This window comes from Corvus cornix, chromosome 1A (assembly GCF_000738735.6).
Source record: "Corvus cornix cornix isolate S_Up_H32 chromosome 1A, ASM73873v5, whole genome shotgun sequence".
Taxonomy (NCBI): Eukaryota; Metazoa; Chordata; class Aves; order Passeriformes; family Corvidae; genus Corvus; species Corvus cornix.
Window position 1 is genome coordinate 55,438,548 of NC_047057.1, and position 21,768 is coordinate 55,460,315.

General features: G+C 48.3%; 2 protein-coding genes across 6 annotated transcripts in view; one reads left to right on the forward strand and one right to left on the reverse strand.

The window, feature by feature from the left end:
• The window catches only part of TBXAS1 (thromboxane A synthase 1), a 262,387-nt gene extending 244,028 nt beyond the window's left edge, over positions 1-18,359 (reverse strand). Inside the window, exons 1-3 of one of the 4 annotated variants that reach the window (XM_010410436.3) lie at positions 17,735-18,359; positions 17,002-17,194; positions 8,784-8,965 (exon numbers count right to left, since the gene is read on the reverse strand). The gene's annotated coding sequence lies outside the window, so the exon portion shown is untranslated. Of the gene's footprint in view, positions 1-8,783; positions 8,966-17,001 lie in introns of all 4 variants that reach the window. The other 3 variants (XM_019292584.3, XM_010410438.4, XM_010410435.4) reach the window with 3 other exon arrangements.
• Positions 18,360-19,375: 1,016 nt separating this feature from the next.
• The window catches only part of HIPK2 (homeodomain interacting protein kinase 2), a 126,991-nt gene continuing 124,598 nt past the window's right edge, over positions 19,376-21,768 (forward strand). For both annotated transcript variants that reach the window (XM_039570502.1, XM_039570503.1), the window contains exon 1: positions 19,376-19,621. In XM_039570502.1, the coding sequence (XP_039426436.1) occupies positions 19,603-19,621 (19 nt within the window). In that variant the 5' untranslated portion in view covers positions 19,376-19,602. The remainder of the gene's footprint in view (positions 19,622-21,768) is intronic.

The following is a 21,768-nucleotide window of genomic DNA, read 5'->3' on the forward strand; positions in this document are numbered from 1 at the left end:
GCTAAGGTCCATCTAATGTTTTCATCTTCCTACTTCCCAGAACAATAATGGTCTCAGTCATCTATTATTTGCAAGAATTCACAGATAATATCAGAATAAAGAGGAAGCATGGATAATACAGCACAAGACCCTCCTATTGTTTCACTGGAATAGGGAAATCCAGTGCAGACTAAATTTTCTGTAAACATTGGTCTGACGCTGGCTGCCCTTCTTCGCTCCCTGAGGGGCCGACTGATGGGGAAGCTCAGCCCTCCCCATTCACCTGACTGCCTGTAACCCAGAGCTGAAAGAGTTGCCATCTGTAAGGACCACAGCAGGATGAACATATTTCTTTTCCCATATGGAAAAGAGATGCAAATTCCAGGTGCAGATGATTTCCCAAAAGCAGAAGGCAGGACAAGAGGAAAAAGCATTTAACGCCCATGGTGCCAGAACTGAAAAACCCTTTCACAGGGGAACTGTGAACACCCTGCATCTCCATGTACAGAGAAGAGTGAGTCAAATTCACGATGCCATGCAGGCTCACACACGGCAAAAGCTTTCCATGTTGCTTCCATACTTTGAAAAAATCAGAGCTTTCCTCAGCATGTTCTCTTAAACACCTAGCAGGCAAGGGAAAAATGGAGGCAGAGCCAAAACAACACCCTTGCAAAGTGCTGAGCAGCAAAGCAAAGAGCCAAAGGACTCCTGTTTCCCCTGAACACCTTTCACAGCTGCACCCTGGTTTCTTGGGCGCTTGGCTGAGGCAGCAGCTGGTGCTGCCATCGCACTCCATTTCCATCAATATCCCAAAGTGCAGCCTCAGGGGACTTGCAGGGTATTTCCATTGGGTTTTGCTGACCACGGGCGAGCAGAGAAGTCAACTTCCCAGCCAGAAGATCAGATAGCAAATATACGGCATGCACAGTACTTAATTTGTAACTTTGACATATTAGAGGCTAAAATAGAGGGAAGCTCATGGGAAAGCAGGGATCCAAAAATAAGGGTTGTTCTCCCTCCTGTGTCTGGGGAAGGCTCTGCTCTTCTCTCCCTCGGCACTTGTGGGAGATGAAATGAAGACACGGAGGGAATCTGGGCTGGGGAGGAGGACAGGAGGGGCTGGATCCCGGCGGGCAAACGGCAGCGGCTCCGCATTGTTCTTGCCAGCAGATGGAGCAGGGCTGGCATGGGAAGGGTGAGCGACGGGAACGGGAGGCCCTCCTGCCTCTATCCACACCTGCCCCTCTCCCAGAAGCTTCTCCTGAACTAGACGGTCTCCCCTTTCCTGCAGGTTTCTCGTTCCCTCTCCTGGCCAGCGGATCCATCCCAAAGGTCTCTCTCGATGAAGGTAAGCTTCTGCCAGGGCTGCCTCTCCTGCAGTGATGTCTGCAGGAAGCTGAATACAGCAATGAGGGCTGATGAGTATAAAAGCATCTATCCCTACATCTCCACTGGTGTCTGCATGTCCATGCTCATGTCAACAAACTCTTTCGCTTCTAAAGTGTGGACTTCCTTGAGTAGACAGAGACCTTCTACATACCTGTGACCGCCTTCCATTTCTCCTGAACTGGTTCAGTGTCATTGTCTCTAGCTGTCAGAAGGGTTATTTTCCACTCTTACTTCCATTTCTGTTGAATTTAAGCCAGGATCAACATGGAAGATGGATATGTTCACATCAGGTCAGCAAAATAAACCTAGTGAGCTAAGAATAACCAGATTCCAAAGGTGAAAAAACAGAGATAGGGGGAAATGGAGAGGTACTGTTTTGCTGCTTAGCCCTGGACACAGGAATGAATGGAAAAACCCCATGTAACCTTCCACCTACCCTTAGAGCCAAGACCAATTCCCAGTACCCCTAGCACCCATTTCTTCATTCCTTCAATTTGCTTTTTTGGTGAGATTGTCAGACACAGGTCCTTCTGCAGCTCCCACACATCCTCTATGTTTCAATCTTTCAAAGTCAGAGATAATCATGGTTGTCCCTTGATAAGTACCCATCAGTGTGTTGTTCCCATCCCAAGATTCCTGCAGATGCAGGTCACACAGGGGTGAGAACAAGAGGAACACTGGCCACTGCATTTTCATCTGCCAGTTTGAAGAGGGACATGTCACAGTCCAGCTCAGCATGCTGTGTCAGAGGGTCAGTTCTGCACAGGTAACTCCTCTGCAGGTCGCAGGCCTCCTCACAGCAAAGCTGCCCTTCTGTGCACTTATTGTTAAGACTCAATGCTTATTTTTTCCATAGATAATGAAACATATATATGTAGTAAATGTGGACAAAGTGGGTGACCCATGTGTCATTTTATGAATATTGCACGTGCACTGACTTGAGAAAGGACAAGCAGGCTCTGATGGGTGGGCAGTGCTCAGTGAGCATTATAATCAGGCAGTTTAATACAGATGTAGTGCTGCTAATGTGGGCATCATACAGTGCACAGGAAGAGACAAGGATACAGTAAAATATACAGAATAAATATTTTCTGGTTGGCAAAGGTTACATTTGCAGGTAACTCCAATATTTATGTTGCATTCTTCCTGCTTTTGCCTTTTGGTTTTCATTATTCTACTTTTTGGAATCAGTTCATTCATCAGTTCTTCTCCAAAGAGTTGGAATATTTTGTTCTTCTTTTTTTATTATTGTTAAAAAGCAGCTCTTTTGTTTATGTCACATATATGATCGTCACCATCATTAATTAAGACATCACCTAGTGTTATGCCCATAGGGGAAAGTCCAAGCTTTGTAAATGCAAAGGTACATCAGTGTCTCATTTGCTTTACAATAATCTACACATTAGAAGCCAAGAGGTAGTTGTTTAGCCCTGGTATGTTCCAAAACTGCCATTCTGGTGTAATTTATTTTAGTCTATTATAGAATAAAATAGAGATGATTGAAAATCCTAAAGCTCATACCTGAGAAAGGACACCAAGAAATCAGCATGGATTGTACTCTTGTTTACATTTTTTTAGGGGCAGAAAGAGATCCTGCTGCAGAAAATGCCTTTGACATAGATGTTTGAGTGATCTGCTACATGGACAGTAAGGAATAATATTTTGTAAGGTTTTTATGGGGTATTAAAAATCCAAGGTGGCCAAGTTTCCTAATGGAAAAAGCAAAATATCTCAGGGTTTGAACAGAGGCGCCATCTGCACCAGAGGGACCCCAGACTAAGTGAGTGTGAGTGTGCATGTATTTGTGTGTGTGTGTGTCTGTGTGTGTCTCTGTGTGTGTGTGCTTCAGAGGGACATTCTTTGCTTCAGTTCCATTATAATTCCTTTAAATATTTATTACTGGAATGTAAATTCTGCTGAAAACTGAGGCCTTTGCTTTGGAAAAAACAGACCATCACCTACCACGGGTGTTGTCGCTCAAGTGAAATAGCCAAGTCCCTTTTGGAGAAACAACAGGATCCAGTTATATAAACAAGTCATTGCATTGAATTATAAGAGTGGGGGGGAAAAAAAGAACAAAAACCTGCTGACTGCTGGTGTAACTACTCCTTGGCTACGTGTGAACTGAAGTTCTGCAGATCTAGCAAGAAGCAGGAGCAATATGAAAATGAATTAGTTACAAATAGTGGAAATAGTCCAGCAAGCACATTTACAGTATGCAGCCCTAAGGATGGCTTTGTTTTCAGATTGGTTTGTCTTTATTTTCAATGTAAAACATTAATAAGCTTCTTAAGGAGATTGGGGATGGGAGAAAACATTGGCTGATCACCTTAAAGCCCAGGAAAATAAAAAAAGTTCTCAAGTTGCTGGATGAAATAACAAACTAGAACGGATTTATACTTCTTACACTGCTATGAAAGCTTTACTTCTAGATCATTTCCAGACACCAGAAAGTTATTAAAATCCACAAAGGGAAAAGAAATTCTACATTTATATGAGCTTTAAAACTTATTCTGGGACTTCAGCTTGATACCAGTGTAACGAAGGATAAACCTGTAATGTGAAAAAGCTAGTCAAAAAGAGGAACCAAGGACCAGTCTAGTACTACAAACACTTGGGAAGGGATTTATCAAATAATATTTGGGGTTACAGTTTATTCTGAAGGGTCAAAACTGGAACAGACTGGTGTGGATAGTACTAGCACTTAGGCTCAGGTATTTGTATCACTTTAAACCCTACTGTCATTTCAAGGATATAAATAGGCTTGGAAAAATCAGATTATTGGAAGGATTAAATTGGGATCAGTGTCAGTAATAATCTATTCCTTTGTGGTGACACCAACTGAAATAGGGAAAGTTTGGGGGAGGGGAGTAATGCTATAGAACATTGCCTATGGATTGTGTGGAAATGGGGAATATAAACAAGGGGAAGGAGGGGTTAAATAGCACAGCTCTCATGTGCCCAATAGGCAAGGTATACATAAGGACAGAGAAATCCTCCCTGGAAATAGCATTGGCCAAAGACACTGTCTCACCAAAGGCCAGTTACACTGATGGAGTGCCAAAACACACCAGTCTTTCTAGTTTATCAGGCTAATAAAGTCTGTTTGTGTGCTGTGCTTCCACACTTCCAGTCCCACCACCCAGTGTGCTCTGAGAGCCACAAAATCATAGAGGAATCATAAAGGAACTTTATTTCCTTTTTTTTTTTTTCCCAATCACATTGCCTGAATCTTTTCCCTACAGTATCACTCCAGTTACCTCCTAGACAGGCTGGAAAAAAAGGCAGCACGTACCTGGCTGCCCTGTCTCTGGGCACATTGGATTATCCCAAGCTGAGAAATGTAATGTAGCACCAGCACCAAGCCCCTCCATCTCCAGCTCAGTTCATGGCACTGCAGTGACCCCACCCAGCCCTCGTTCAGCCATCCCCAACTGCAATTCATGCAGGTGTTGCCTATGTAAGAGCTAAGTGAAGCAGCAGCTGGCCCAGGCTCCTTATCATTCCCCAAAATACATTTCTAGAAGTACAATAAAATTTATTTGGTTCTTTGGGATCCAGAATGATTTTGATAGCGGCGACCTTAATTTGGTGATAAATTGCCCCTGAATTTTCTTTCATCCAGAAACATGAGAGAGCAGGGTACACAAGGTACCTTGTGGTGGTTGAGCAAAGAAAGCATATTTAGATCTGTTTTCCATCTTGTCTTTCCGAGAAAGTTGAAGACTGGGTTTTCAGTCTGAGCTCTCTAATTGAGATCCTGCCTCCCTGATAAGCCATTTTCTGCTTAATCTGAAGATGATTAGAGGGCTGTAGCACCTCTCCTATTAGGAAAGACTGAGAAAGTTGGGGCTGTTCAACTGGATAAGAGAAAACTCCTGGGAGACCTTATAGTGGCCTTCCTGAAGAGGGCTTGTAAGAATGATGGAGACTGACTTTTTAGTAGGGACAGTAGCAACAGGACAAGGGGCAAGGGTTTTAAACTAAAAGAGTATAGATTCAGACTTGATAAACGGAAGAAATTTTTTACAATGAAGGTGGTGAAACACTGGCACAGTTGCCCAGAGAGGTGAGAGAGGCCCCATTCCTGGAAACATTCAATGTTAGGTTGGACAGGCCTCTGAGCAATCTGATCTAGATGAAAATGTCCCTGTCTGTGGAAGGGGAGATGATGTTTAAAGGTGCCGTCCAACACAAAGCATTCTATGATAGTATGGGAAAGGGTATTTCCCTGGATAGGAGTCTTTTATCCTTCCACTGACCGCTGAGTGGATGGTGCTGGGAGACTGATGGCAGTGCATCCCGGGTCTTTGAGCAGGTCTCTATAAATACACCTGACCATAAGCAAGACAGTGGTGAGAAAAAAGGAATGCAAAGTTCCTTGGAATAAATTGCACTTCACTTACACTGCCCAGTGACAGGAGCAAAAATCACTGGGTGGGCAATTCCCAGCACTGTTCCCAGGTGCTTTTCCAAAAGTTTGCTTCAACTCTGTACAGAATGAATTATTTGAGGTTTTTTTCTGTTGAAGAAGAAATGGTTGATATTTGGAATTGTACATTTATAGCTTTGTCTCTTCAGAGGCTTCCTCATAAAAGTGGTTCTTTTCACATTTCCCATTGGAATTTTTTTCCCCTAAATATGTATTTAAATTTCTTCCTCTATTTCTTTAGCTGTAAAATGCAAGCCTCTGCATCTACAAAAAAGCTCATGCACTTCTCTTTTCTTTCAGTCTTTCAGCTTCCCACTTTTACTTCTGCTCAGGTAATTACTTATTTATAATTATTTCCCTCTTTATTTACCTGGGCATGTATTTTCCCTGGGAAGCCGCTGCCTGGTCCTTGGGAGTCAGTGTAACCTGACTCCAGCCCTGCTTGCTCTCTGTGAACCTTCTGGCGTCATGGAGCAGCTCTCGGCAATTAAGGAGTAGGATCGCTCCCTTGTTTGGCCCTGGGCACTGAGCATTGGGTGCTGGGTGCCCATTCCCTGTTTGCCTGGTGCACCTAAGCATCTAGAAATGCTTTATCATCCCAAAAGAGCCTGGCCTCAGGTGGGCTGTAAGGCCAGAAACCCCCATGGGGGCAAAGCAGGAAGGGCACGAGTGACTTGGGAGGGCGAGGAAGGTGAGGGCATCCCAGCATTGCAGCCTCCATCCCTTCATCTCCTTCTGCCACTACTCTTCTGCTGAGGAAACCAAGCTGGCAGCAATGGCACTTTGTGCTTCAAAGGGCCCCTGCCTAGTACGTCACTGCTATTTGTGTAATGGGCTGAAATTCTTGAGTGAGCAGTGATACATAAAGGAAAAGTCTCAGCGTAATTACTGATGCTTATAGCTCCTCATTCCTGAAAATTTGAGGGTAAGAAAATAGCTGTAAGGGTAAGCAGGAGATAAATGTTGGCTTATGGCACATTCCTTATTTAAACAGTTTCAGCATGTCCCGGGGTTGCCGTCCCATAGGCAGGGCTTACCAAGGGTGTGATTCCTTTCTTCTTCATCTCTAAATCATCAAGCTTTCTCCTTGAACATCAATTAGAACCATCAGAGCTGATCAAAAAGAAGGGGGAAAAAATTTTACACAGATCCTCCATTACAGTTTCCTTCCTAATTTTTTGTTTTAATTTTCACATTTTAAAAACTTGTTTTGAACACTTCTTTCTTGAGGTTGTGAGAAAATTTTCCTTTAGCCTCCCACAATCAAGTAATAATAGAAACAAAATAAGTCCCCTTCTATATCCACATTAAAGAAATTTATGCCTGTCCCACTTAGGAACTAGCTGCTACTGTGACCTGCATTTTTTCATCTCATCTCCACTTTCTTGTGGGTTCATATTAATTTCTCTGTAGTGGTAGAAATGGAGTTCCAGGCATGTGTTTTTCTCAGAATCAGGCTGAGACTGAGTCTCTGGCCGCAGCTGTGGTCAAGTTGGTCAAAGGGTTGAGTTTGTCTGAGAAGCAAACTTTCTCTTTAGTACCAGTAGCCAGAAGAAATTCTTCATATTAATGCCAGCCAGGCTCCAGCAGCTGTCTGCTTCACGGCAGTTCCTTGTCCAAAGAGATCAAAGCTTCCATGCTGTCTGACTGGGACACCTTCTGTGACCCTTCACAGGCTGGGAAGCAGCACTTCAATTGATTTCAGCTTTCCCAGTTGCCACAGTTAGCTGGATTTTGGAAAAAGTTCTATGGAAAAGAGTTCAGCAGCAGCCAGCGTGCAGGGTGTGGGCTCTGTGGGCTCTGCTCCTGGTGCCACTGGTCACAGCGCCAGTGCCTTGGGTCACACACCAGCATGAGGGACAGAAGCAGGATATGATCCCAGATGGAGCCACGGGCACCAGGTACAGCCTGGCTGAGCTCACAGGCCGGGGCTGTTTCACAGCAAAGCACAAACCTCACTTTTTCTCAGGTGTCCTGCATCTGAGCAAGAGCGAGAGGACAAAGTCTCCAAGTCAAAGGGGCCAAGCACCAGGGTGGGAAGACCAGAGTCCAGGTTCAATAACTTATCTGCTTATCTCAATACTGTACCTGGCACCATGGTACTGTAGCGATTGGAACCCCATAAATACCAATGACAGATAGTAATTAGCACCCCATACATACCCTCAACAGACGATCTTGATGATCTAGGAAGACGATCTAGGAAGCAAGAACACGTTCTGCATACCTAACTGGCTGAGCAAGCTCGAAGGTGAAAATAACAAGAAGATTTAAAAAAATCTGAAAACAAAGACCTTCCTTTGGAGTCAAACTTTTTAATGAAAACAAAGCCTAAACCAGCAGCCTTGTACTAGTAGCCTTTGGCTCCAAAATGCCCTAAGTCAGTTTATACCTGGCTGATAAAAGGGTAGTTGATTGATTCATTACAGCCAAAGGCTCAGCTCCTAGGAATGCATGGTGCTTAATTTTTTTTCTGGGATCTCTTTGATCTCTGCTGGAGGTTGAGGAGCAGGTTCCAAATTATAAAGTATTTTTGGAATTATATTGAGACCATTTTTCAGAAAAGTCACCTTCAAGTCTCCAAGATTCTCTCTAGAGACACAGGGATGGTGGTAAACTTCTAGCATGACATTTTTATCTGAGGGAAAAGGAATATGACCAGTCTTAAAGGAATGGTAATCCAATCACATTTAGACAAACACTTGGATGTGGACCTAGGACCTGAAGTTTTCTACACACTAAACCTAAAGCACAAGTTTCTATGAGGGTATGTGGAAGCAATAATAGATTTACAAATCTCTGTAGATCAGCTAGAGGAGGATAGGCATCCTATACATGGCACATGGGAGAAACTCACCTTTCAGTTCAGTGTGTTAAATTCCACAGTTCTATTTATTTCAGGTTAAAAAAACACAACAGAAGCATGGCATTTGTTCTCTGCTGTTCCCTCTCTACAAAGAGCCCTTCCCATCCCCCCTTGTACCTTAGAGCCCAGCGAGTCTTTCACTTCGTCCTGTCTGCCAGATTCTGGTCACATCTGCCAGGCTGCTGGAGAGCTCCTGCCAGCAGAGAAGTGGCTGAAAGTCTGCTGGAGTCTGGGGGTCTCCTCATCACCGACGGTGGTCAGCAGGACTGGAACCTGCAGTTCAGTATTTGACAAGTGCTCTGCCAAAGCATGGAACAAGGAAACCTCCTTCAGCATAACTGTAATAACCCCCTCCACAATACTTCAGAAACGTGGAAGACTCTACATTCACTGACTGTATTTACCCGAGCATTACAAAATATTAAATAGCATATTTAGCAAAACAAGAGCTTTCAGGTATTCTCTTTGGTAGGCAATTGTCAAGGGCAGAGCTGCACGTCGAGTTTGTATCTGCGTTGAAACCTCCACTGACTTAATTAGGGTAAAATGCATGAAGTGTAGTCATTACAATCTGCTTTGCAATGACACAAACATATAAAAGCCATGTTCATAAGACAAGAGTGTCCAGATTTTGCATCCAAGCCTTTGACAAGATTTGGGGGGGAGAAGAGGGAAGGAGGAGAGAAGGGAAGATCGTAAGAATTGCTCAGCTGATATTTCTAAAACCCGTGGAAACAGCCGCTAAGTCTTTCGCTGACTCCACCCTTCCCAGTAGTCTCATTATGGTAAGTAATGTTGCACTTATTTGGAAACTCAGGTTTTCATAAGGATGGCTGTGCAGGGGAGCCAGCAGCACAAGAAGATCTCTGCTCCTAGATGCTGAACTCCAGCACTCGTGCCCCTTTAGCTCCCAGGAGCATCTCTGTTTGCTTTCAGAAAGCGGCTTGAACTTCTGCCTTAAAGTAAAAGCATATCATGACAGATACTCTAATCACAATGTCTAAATATAATACAAGGGAAGACAATTCAAGAGAGCTCAGCTACACTTTTTTAAGCAACTGTCAGGAAACTGACTCTGTGGCTTGTTGCTTTAGAGTAAGATTAAATGAATCAGTCTCACCATTTGAATGCGTGGGAAGTCAGAGACAGCAAAGTGACAACTAAGGACGGTTTATTTATAATTGGGCCCTCCTTCTATAGCTGTTTGTGCACAAGGCCATGCACTAAGGACAAAAGTACCTGCCCTTTATGTAAAATTACTCACAAATGCTACGTGTAGGTCAGGTAGATGGCTATGCTGGCTTGGCTGATTACAAAGTTCATGTAATTATTATTGAACTGTCTAGTGATGTTTGGGGAAAGAATACAGCTTATTATGCAGCAGCTTCAAAAGGCTCTGACTCCATGGTCCTTCAGTCAGGAGTCTTTCACAACAAGCAAGAGCCTGAGCTGGGCATTGCTGCCAGAAGACATCTGGAGGAATGGCATGGGGACTGGGGCACCAGCAGTGCAGCAGCTTTGCAGTCAAGACAGGTCTGTGAGGACTGGAGGGTGACACCAAGGCAGCATCGGGGGACACTTTACTAGCAGGGACCTTTGATACTTAAGCTGAATATCCCCACTCCTTGAGCTAAAACACTTCTGATTTTAACCCAGAGCTTTCCAAAACAAGACTTGCCACTGACAGTTAGGAGTGCTGTAGCTGCAGATGCAATCACAAGCTTGGGAGAAATTCAGTAGTTTATAGTACTGTCTGATTAATGAGCCCAAGCAGAACAACATCGCAAAGAGAAATGGGTTTGTCAAAGGAAGAAAGGTGGGTTTCTCATAACTACCTCCTCAGGATATGGCCCTCACCTTTTAAAGTGTCATTCTGAGTGAGTGAAAGGCAAAATCCACAAATAAGAGATAAAGCTGCTGATGAGAGAAGTACCTGGGAGTGGCTGAGTCCCTTGGAAAAAGTGCAGCATCGCTCTTTGCCCAGCCTCCAGGTGGAAAAGTCAATTGAATGAAGCTGACCTCAAGCTTTTATTCCTCCCCACTTTGGCAGGCTTTAGTCTATAACATCAGCCTGCACCCCTAACTGGGAAATATTATTAAAATTGCATTAAATATTAAGAGAGACAACGCAGCATCTCTCGCAGTGAGGGAGCTCCTGACACAGCAATCTTTTCCTAATAAACTGCCTTGACAAACAATTTACTTATGTTCTTATTTCAATTAGATGAACTACTCTGCAGCAGTAAGGGTGAGTGTGGCTGGGTGTTATTTTGAGAAGTAGTAAATATTTATTCGTCTCTCTCTGTGTGAAAGTGGGTGGGCAGCAGGGTCGCAAGACAAGGCCTCATGATCACAATTTTTAAAGCTGTGATAGTTACAGGCTGTGACTAATCAGCAAGGCACGATGCTTTTGTGTCAACCTTTCACCAATAGCTTAGCTATTGGTACAGCATTAACAGTGACAAACATCATGGCCAGGTTTGGCTCTCATAGAGATCTGGGCTGGAAAAAGAGATAATATCCACTGCATAGCCAAATAAGTGTAAATATTAGAAGGGTTTTCCACCCCTGTCCAGAAAGGTCCCTCCAAGCTTAGCATGTACCAAAGGTACTCCTTGGCCCACAGCACCTAAACGCACGAGCGTCCCCAGACAGATCCGTGCTCAAGTCATGGGCTCAGATCTCCAGGCTCCCAGCTGAGCAAGAGAGTGGTGCAAAGACAGGAGAAGGACTGCTGGAAGGTCCTCAGAAATTTAAAGCAAAGAAAATCTCCATCTCTGCTTTCTTGGAAACTTTGCCTGCAATTTCAAATATTTTCTGTTGACAGCATGAAAGTCATGGAAGTAAACACATGTGCTTGTCTGTGAAACACTGCTGGTCTGATGGCCATTTTGGGAGGGGGGATAAAAATGTTTAACTTTGAAAAAGCAGTTGCTTTCCAGAAAATCCCTTGAGGCTCTACACAGCCTATGGGTTGGAACCACGAGGTTTCTGTCAGCACATCCGTACTTATCCCTGACGTATAGTATAGAAGATCAGCTCTGGCAAAATGCCACAGAAAGTTTTATTACTTTAAAGTCACTGAGTTTGTTTTATAAGGCCTGACCAAAATTTTACCTCAGTCTGTATAAATTTTTTCCCCCATATAATAAAATACCTCTCTTTGAAAAGGCTGTTTCAGAGGCTGAAGAGTAGAGAAATCCCTTCCCTTGTTGCTGAAGCCTGTCTGAGATGAAACATAGATGTTCTTCACTGGAAAGACCACACAATGGGATTTTTTAAGGTGAACAGTGAAATGGAATAAATAAAGCTGAGCAGTGAGGTGGGGTACACGAGTGGGCCAGGCAGGCATTGCCCGGTAGGAATTTGGCTTGTAAATCATCCTGTTAGTAACTCCATAGAGTCTGTAATGATAGGGGACCTCACCTAATGCCTCATCAAAAAGTCAGCACACTTTGCAGAACTGAGCATCCCTCATACAATCCTCTACAGCACTTTATACAGTGAATCATAGCCTCATAGGTAACTTCTTCTTTTTATATGTGTTGCCCTTTTAATCTGAAATAGTTCCTTCCTTTACCTTTGACTGACGTTCAGGAATGGACTTAAAATGGGCATTAGATATAAAATTTCAGATCCAGAAGCAGAGAATTCGGAGTGCAAGATGATTCCTCATGCGCATCCACATCCCTACAGGAATGATTTGAAGCCTGGAGAATGTGATTTAGGAGGCTGAGCCAAATTGTCCTCTGAGTGGTTGTATTTAGAGCTGCATATGTGTCCAGGGGCATCACAGCATCACTAGTACCCGTAGAGCCACAAAGGCTGATAGGAGCTCAGGCTCTGCCCACGGGGCCCTGCTGATGCCCCTGGCCACCAAAGAGGTTGAGTTGATGCTGGCAAAGACTGTCCCTCCTTTGGAAACGGCACTTTCAGTAAGACACAGAGTGTGAGTCAAAGTTTAGGGGATACACTGAAGGAAGATGAAGAATTGCAAAGTGAAAACAGGGTAAAATTTAGAAAGAGATAATTTGAAAAATTTCCTGTTCAAAAATTTGAAAAAAAATATTGGGGGAAAAAGAAGTATGGAACTAACTTTGTTTTCAGCAGGATATGAGGAATACATTTAATTTTTGTTGTGTAGAATAGGAATTTTTTTTTCTTTGCTCTAAGTGTATCTTTTAATACAGCTTTACCGGTGGAATAATTAACAAAGCCTGCATCACAAATGTGGTGCTCTCAGGAGCTAGGTACTGATGTGCCCTTTCCCATTGCAGCAGAGGTAGGAGGGTTTCTAGTGAGCTCTGGGAAGCAGGAGTCTCTCAGGAATTCCTCAGCACAGCAAAGGCACCAGTAGGTGCTATTGGTGATTTTCACCAGGATTTTCTTCAGTGAGTTTTTCTTCCTTCCAGCCAAGGACAAACCTCTGACACTAGCCCACATTATTGTTTGAAGACAGATTGAAATCTCATGATTCTGACATCGTTTTATTTTTAATTTCCACACTGCAAATGTCAGGGGAAAAAATACCCTAAAAATTATACTTCAGAAAAGACTATAATTACTTCCAATTAAATCATGGCCCTGGTTGTTTGAAAGACAACCACAGCTAGAATTTCATTATCTGATAAGCACTTTTTTAATATATATTTCAAAGTTTCTTTTATTAATAATAAGAAGAAAAGGATCCAAGATCCTGCAACAATACCTGAGCCAACTGCAAAAGCTCGACGATGGGAAATTGTGTTTAACCCCTCAAATGGAGAGGCCACATAATTTTTAGGGCATTTATTTCAGTGATACTCCTGATGGGGAAGCAAGCTCAGGAATGTGATCAGATGTGGTGGTAGGTCTGGCTGAGGTGACCCAGATCTCTGCCTTCCCCGGGGCACTGATCAGGCTGTGCGCTTTCATCGCACCTTTCCTCCATCCGTGGTACCTAAAGCGTTTTACAACATCTGTCCTGTTTCTCATCACCACACTCCTGTCTCTATCAGGGTACATCTGTTGAAGCCACTAAGGTTTTATCAGCATCATCTGGTTTCATATTGGGAATTAAGCCTCATCCCTCTGTACGCCTGCGCTGTAAATCCATTTGTTACCCCTTGAAAGGGGCATTTACATCACTTGAGCTGCATTGAGGAAGGCACTGATGTTCAGACTGAGTAAAAATACCTGAGTTCTTACAGAGTCCCACTTGCTGATGCATGGGATAATTGTGCTGTAGGGTTTTGGGGTCTTATTTTGAACTTCAGCTGTGACAGAGCCATCAGTCCCCAACCCCACTCAAGTATGCAGCGTATTTTCCATATGTGTTCAAAGATAAGGGCCTTCCCTCAGAACCTTACAAAATAAGCAGGCATTGCCCCAGCCCAGTGCACTGGCTATTTTCTGATGTGCTTGGGAGTCTGTCTGTATCATTTGCCAGGTGCAAGAGGGACACATGGGCTTGAGGGAAGGGGCAGGGGGGCTTCCACTAAACACCTGCCTGCAAAAAGGCTTGTGTGTGGAGGGACAGGTGACACTGAAGGGAGCAGGGTCCAGCAACAGAGCAGCAGCAGGGTGTAAAGTCGGTTAACAATGTGGCACCTTTCACTTAGCATCCAGCCAGCCATAAGCCCAAGTGTTTCAGTCACTAGCAGCGACCCAAAATCCCTGTCACAAGGGACAGGATTTCCTCCAGGTGATGCCACAGAGGCAGCCTATAGCAAGTGTTTGCTAATAAGGATCCTTGTGGGTCCCTTCCAACTCAGAATATTCTGTGGTTAGCAGAGATGTAATGGACATACCATAGCAGGCTGCCTCGGCATCCACAGCTTGCACACAGAACAGACATTTCTGCTATCCATGGAAAAATCCTTCCCCAAATATTCCACATCACAGTGGCTGCTCTCTGAGCTGGTCTTATTAGGTGGAAAGAAATTAAAAATTGCAATTGATTCACCAGTAAAAATATGTGAGTGTACCCAGCAAATAATGTAGATTCCCTCAGCACTTACCTAATAATTTTGCTTTTAATTAAACTGTCCATTCCCTCACTGATTTACATTTAAAAAGAAAACAACTGTGTGTATTTCACTGGGAAACCTTCCCCTGGTGTTTAAAAAAAATATTTTGCTTTGCTTAATGTGAAAGATTTGGAGCCTGATCCTTGTTAACAACTTGCTGCATTCCAGCTCCACCATGAACGCAAACAGGTATGAAAGGTTGTCACTGAAGGGAACATGCTCACCCTGTGTGCTTACAGCCTTTCTCTTCTGCTTTTTCTTTGGGTTTTTTTGGTTTGTTGTGTTGTTATTGTCATTGTTTTTAATGTACCATACAGTCTTTTATTAGTACAGTTTTAGGCTCAATCTCTCCAAAGAAATAATTGCAGTGGATGGACACTGAGCCAAGAAAGCTGGGAGCCACAGACCCCGCAGCTTTGGGGTAAAGAGGAAGAAATTGCATCTCAGCAGCAGGCACCTCTGGCAATGCTTCTGGCATGCTCTTGGCACAGCAAGGGTTTCGTGGAGGCACCAGAGAAGAGGTGGTGAAGGTGCCGTAGAGAGACTGGTTCTGAGAGACCAAAGGGCATCTTTTGTCCACTCACACAACCCCCCTAGAATGCGAATCATGACCAAAAACTATGTTTTAAAACTCATCTGCCTTCCTTCTTAAACTTGACTTCCAAAATCTATAGTAATTTCTAACAGAAAAGACAAAAAAGCCCAAACTCTCACAATTTCCAGCAAGAAACAGCAACTTCTGCTGCTCCCGCTGCAGTTGGTACCAGCAGGCCCCTGAGACACACCAGTGAAACAGCATGTGCCTTTCCGGAGAAGTGAGTTACATGCCAAGACCACCAAAATTTGTGCTCCAAAATGTGGAGCGGAAATGGAGCCCCTTTGAGTGCCAGCCCAATGCTGTGAAAAGGCCACCCCTCCTTTTCTTGGCTTAGTGTCTGCCACCACCACCCAGCAGCCACGTTGGACATAGCTGGGGATGCTGCTGCCTTGGTGGTACTCCATGACACAGCTGAGCATCATACTTGTACCCAGACTACGGCTATGTTTATAGGAGACCCAAATGGGCAAATGGAGAAATGAAAAAACCTGAAGATGAGGCATTAAAAGGTGCTTCTCCAGGGCTGGTTTGTCTTCCTCTCACAAGAGAAGGGGACAGAGAGAAGAAGTAATCTGTTAAGGTTAGAAAATCTCTCAGGATTCAAAATTTCAGTGACACCTCCTCCAATCTCAGTGGACCATGATCTCTCCAGCAGAATGGCCTTGCCCCAGGGCTGTTGCAGCTGCACTGCTGATGACTGGCTCCTGACAGGTATGTTCACACCACAGGTATGTTCACACCACATCTTTGGCCTTGGCTCAGGGGCCCAGATGGCTAAGGGTGTAACATCCTTGCATGGATGCTCAGTTTTGGGGAGAATGGAAAGAAGGTTGTAGGCTCAGAGCTGGGCCATCTCCAGAGTGCATCCCCATCTGTTCACAGCAGTGGGAAAGTACAGCAAGGAGTTGTACCTCCTTAGCTCCAATCATGTGTCCTAAGTTCTCTCCGAAAGAGACACTCGGGGAGGCCCCTGTGTGAGCTGGGGAGGGAGGCTGTGCCCAGCTGGGCAAACCCCTGCTCCCCCTGCATGCCCACAGAACACCAGCATCCTCTATGCAGCACATTGTGGAAGCCAGTCTGGGCCAAGGTCAGGACATATTGGGGCTGGTTTTTATTTACCAAATGTCACCTCATTTGGCAACAACATTTAAAAATATGTAAGATCAGAACAGTCCTTATTGTTAAAAACATGCCCATTAATTTTCCTATCTTGGGACAAATTGTGGGTGGATGAGAGTCTGTAATGTCCTTAGCAATACTGAACCTGAGAGACATTCAAGAATTGATGTCCTGGACCAGCCAAGTAGTCTATCAAGTTCAGCACCTTTTCCCTAAGACAAGCAGAATAACCAGTGCTTTGAAGCCAACAGTTTTAGCATTTGCCTAAGTATATCAGGTGCAGGTTAGATGTTCCTGTGTCCCCCTTCATGCCAGCCATAGGGCTAGGAGGCACCACTTCCATGCCCAGGCTACACATGGTGAGTCCTGCAGACATCACTGATGACCCCTTCCTCCTTTTCTTCTGGCAAGGAGTGAGTTTGGTTTGTATTTTAAGCTCCTGTGTCATGCCAGTTTTGATGGACGTGGCGTTAACACAGACCCCACGGGCTATGGGATAGCCCAGGGTGAAACAAAAGGAGAAGAAACTATCAGTGCAGTCTCACACAGCAGAGACTGGTACATCTGCCCCCATTCTGCAGCTGAGGAGAGTGAAGGTGGTGTGACTAACCTGGAGCCACACTGCAGCAGAATGCAACGCCAAGACGTGAAGCTGGTTCCTATAGCAGCCTGCTCTTCCATTGTTGTCTTCTGCTCTTCCCCAACACTTCTCCACATCTCTTCTGTCTCTCTGAGACAGGGCTCCATGGCTGCTGCTCTGATCAAGGGCAGGGAGGCAGGCTGGGATCAGAAGCATCAGTAGCCTTGGAAAGCAGATAGGGTTCTCCATCATAAAGAAGAGAGCAGTGCAGAATTACAATGACCAGAAACACGTCTCAGTAAAATATGAGGCTTTCGACTCATGCCTAGAGCCGAACCCTGCAGGTCACCATAGCTAAACAAAAGAGGGACAAGAAGCATGTTCAAATTCTGTGCCTGCTGTCATCCACATACTTGCCCTCCACCTCTGGCCTGGACTTCCCCAGTGGTCCAGCTGGAGGCAGCTCCATTTCTTTCCAAGATTTAGTGATGGTTGATCTCGGGATCACTCTCAAAATGAAGCAGGGATAAGACGGGAGCAGGTTTTGCTCCCTCTGGTGTACATACTCCCCCAGTGCCATCCCAGCCCACTTTTGAGCCCTCAGTCACCTCCACCAGCCCTGCATGGCACTCCCCGACACATTTAAAATGTATCCTCAGCTTCATGTTGCAAACAGAATGCTAATGGGGCGTGAGACAGCTCTCCTGTAGTTTCAGGCATTTTTCAGTGGAGGGAGAAAAATCATGCAAAACACTGAAGATACCTTGCAAACAAGATGGCCCACAGGAGCCTGGGGATCACATCCTCCGCAGTGCAGCCATGGCCATCGGCTGGCCAGCATGGGTTGTTCCCTGGCCTGCTTTTATCTGCCAGCGTAGGCACCCGCAGCACCCCGAGACAAGGGCCAGGCTGGCTGTAGCGCTTGACTCGCACTGAAATTCCCAAGGAAAAGTTACCTCTTGCCTCGTCCTCGAGGCATCAGTGGGAGTAGCCGGGTGTTGAGCCCTGCTGCGACCAAGTGCTGCGGTGGGAGAGGTCTGGGTGGCACCAGCAGCAGCGAGAGGCAGCGTTTTGGGGCATCAGCAGTAACAGCAGGCACAAAGGGAGTTATGTCTTCACTGGTCCAGTCCCAGATTGCTTATCTGTAAGGAGCTCCAGGCAGTCAGATCCAGACGGCTGTTAATGCAGGATCACAGCCCGAGGTTTTGTTTCCACCTTTGCCAGAGGCTTTGCATGAGTCTCAGCTTCCTTTGCCTGCCTAATGGGTACCTGGCGACTGACCTTCCTTTGTAAAGCTCCTGTCAGGCAAAGGGGGTTCCTGTGGCTTCACCTACAGCTTTCCTCTATGCACGGACAAAAATGATGCTCGTCGGGCTGGTGCTCCTACAGCAAGAGCTCAACTGGAGAGACGGATGATTTAAAATTTAAAAAAACGGGGCGGGGGGGGGGGAAGAGAGGGAGGGGGAGAATAGGCTGTCAATCTCAGTTAGTAAACACTTCTTTGATGTGGTTCCTTTTTTAAAAAAAACAAAACAAAACAAAACAAAAACACAACCTGACTCCTAAAAGCAACAACGTATGTTTATTTTAAATGCATCCGCTAAATATTTACACTGCAAGTAAGCTAAACGAGAAAAAAAAAAAAAAAGATAAATTGGAATTTTTGTCAGTGAACCAGATTGTGAAATGCCTTGAGGGAATAGAAGATTTATTTGGGGAGAGGGGGAGAGGTAGGAATTTTCCATGCTATTGTAAAACATGAGCACAAATTATATGATCCCCACAGCCAGTGAGTTGCAAAGCTTCAATCAGCTGCCTTTTTATTTTTTTCCTTTCCTCTCTTTTCTATAAAGAGGAGGGGGGGAAGACAGAAGTGTTTCACCAACTTCTGTTGACTGTTCCTTTTTTCTCCTGATTGAAATGTGTTGTTAAACAAGATCCCACATAATCTCAGCAGAGGGTTTCTCTCGCTCGCTCCCGCTCCTTCTGGGAAGCCGCGATCGGTGCCATCGGCGCTTGATTATTTGCAAACTCCCTTCGCTGCTTTTTTTTTTTTTCCTCCTTTTTTTTTTTCCTCCTCTCCGTCTCGGTCTCCGTCTCCCTCTCTCTCCCTACGTCTCTCTCTCCCTTTCTCTCACCCCCAGTGCAACTTTTGCAAGCGCCCCGGCACACGCAGCCATGCCGCGCTGAGAGCGGGGGCACCGCGCCAGCCCCCCTCCTTCCCTCCCTCCCTCTCTCCTTTCCTCCCTCCCTCTCTCCTTCCCTCCCTCCCTCTCTCCCTCCCTCCCTCCCTCCCCAGCGCCGCCGTCCCGAGCCGGGGGGGCCCCGCCGCCCGCCGCCCCTGCCCGGCCCCGCGCCTCGCCCCGGCCCCGGCCCGGCCCGGCCCGGCCCGGCGCCGCCGCCCCCGCCCGCTCGCCCGCCCGCCCCGGCCGCGTCGGAGGGCCGGCAGCGGGGCTGGATGTGCCCGGCTCCCCCCGCGCTGAGGTGGGCAGCGATGCAGAAGGCAGGCGGCAGCTTCGCCTCCGCCGAGAGACACCCGCTCAAGATGGCAGATGTGTGTTGAGTTTGGGGGGCTGCGATCTCGCGTCGTTCGTGGCGGCGTTGCCATGAATAACAGGCGTCCTTGCACCGATGGCCCCCATGTACGAAGGTAAGCCCCGGCCCGGCCCGCCCCGCCGGCACCCCTGGCTCGGCCACAGCGGGGGAGGGAGGAGGGGAGCAGGGGTCCCCGGCCGCCCGCCCGCGGTTCGCCGTCCCCCCGGGCGATGTTGCGGGGAGGCGGCGGAGCACCCCCGCCCTGCCCGGCGCCCGGCGGGAGCGGGGCGTAGCGCGGGTCGCCCCCCGGTTCTGCCCGGCCCCGGCCCCGCGGTCCCGGGCGCTCGGTCCCCGGCGGGGGGCGGTGGGTGAAGTCCGTGCCGGTGCCGAGCAGAACAATGAGGTGGACGGAGCTTGCCCTGCGCCTCCGTGTGTGTGTGTGTGTGCCTGCTGCCTGCCTGCCCCTCGCCGCAGTTCGCATTCCCAGGACCGGCCACCCCGCTCCGTTCGCCGGTTTCCCAGGAGTTCCCCCCGCCGTGGCTCCTCTCTTCCGAGGCGCGGGTACTCCGCGGGCAGCGGCGGCGGGGGACGGGGCTGCTGGAGCCTCCTGTCAGCTCCTCTGGCTTCTCCATCAGCCCAGCCCGGGCTGCGGCGAGAAGCCCAAGTGCCCCAACTTAGTTTCTTTCGGGTTAAAAAATCATAATAATTATATGTGTGTGTGTGTGTGTATGGCTGTGTGTGTTAGATCAATGAGTAGTCCAGGGTGTCTGTTTAAAAAAAAAATTCAACGATGTATCGGGGTTAATTTAAATCCCCTCGCAACGCATTTGCCCTTCCCCGTCACCCCTCCCGGCTCGGCGCTGCCCGGGGAGCGTTACATAAAGCGGAGGGACATTCCCCCGGCGGCCGCGCCATCCCGCCCGGGGGCCGCTCGGTCCGTGGCGGCGGAGACCCGGGCGCAGAGGGGAGCAGGGGGGGCGGCACGGGAACACACGGTACTTTCCTCCCCATGGTGAGGCCGGTAAAACTTATCTGAGGAGGAAATCGAGCCCGGGCTGCGGCGCCCGCGAGGAGGGCGCTCGGCGGGCGGTGTAAAGTTACCGGTGGCCCGCCGGGTTATTTCTGGGCAGCCCTGGGCTCACCCGCTGTTTGGAGTTCGGACCCCGCCGGAGGCGGGCAGACAAAGAGGAGCATTTTTCGTTAGCGCAGGAAGGACAGCCGGCCCTCCCGCGCTCGCCGCGGCCGGGCCCGGGGCCGCCGGAGTGCGGGGACGGCGGGGAGCCGGGGGGACGCGGCGGTGTCGGGGCCGGTGCCGGCGGAGGGGCCGCGGCGGGCCCGGGGTGCCGGTCGAGGCCAGCCCGCCGCCGGCGCCCTCTGGTGGCCGCGTCGCGCCGCCGAGCGGCCCCGGCCCCCGGGCCGGGAAGCCCCCCCTCCCCTCCCCGCCCCGCGCCTGGGCCGCCCCCGGCGCCTCCCCCGGCAGCGGGGCCCCGCCGCGGGCGGGGGGAGCCCGCCGATGACGACGACCCCCGCCGCGGCGCGGAGCTCGCAGCCCGGGCGCGTACCTGCCCGGCCCCCGCCCGACGGCCCCCCGGGGCCGGACCTGGCCCCCCCTCGGTGTGACCGGGCCGGTGAGGCCTGGCCGGCATCGCACCGCCCGCTGCGGAGCCTGCCCAGCCCCTCCCGGGCGGACGCCGCCGGCCGGGGGGGTCATGCGGTGATTGCTCTGAAGTTCGCTCCTCGCCGGGCCGCATCCGGCGGGGGGTGCGGGGCGGTGCGGGGCCCCTTGGCGAGCGGCGGCGCCCGGCGGGTCCGCAGCAGCCGGGGGCGGAGGGGCCGCGGGGCCTGCGGTCAGCCCGGCCGCGCTCCCCTTCCCGGCGCGGCGCAGTGGGCGAGCGCTGGCACGGCCGCCTCCCCAGAGCCGGGCAGGGCAGCGGAGGGGAGGGGAGGGAAGAGGAGAGGAGAAGAGGCCTCGGCCACTGCCGGGGCGAGCAGGGCGCCGGCTTCTTCCTGGGGAGGGGGCGGCGGTGCCGCACCGGAGCGTGCGGTGGAAGTTTAGCGGTTCCTTCGAGCATCCTAACTTCAGCGGCGCCCCTGCCTCTGCCTGACTGGAAAAAGAAAGCAGATGGGAAAAAATACCCTGAAAGTGACCCGTAGAAACAGATCCCCCGCAGCAGATACGGAAGGGTCTGCGGCCAGGCTCTGCAGCATGTCTTAAGCCTCAAACTAGAGGTGAATATCCCAAATGGCAGGAGCCGGAGATAG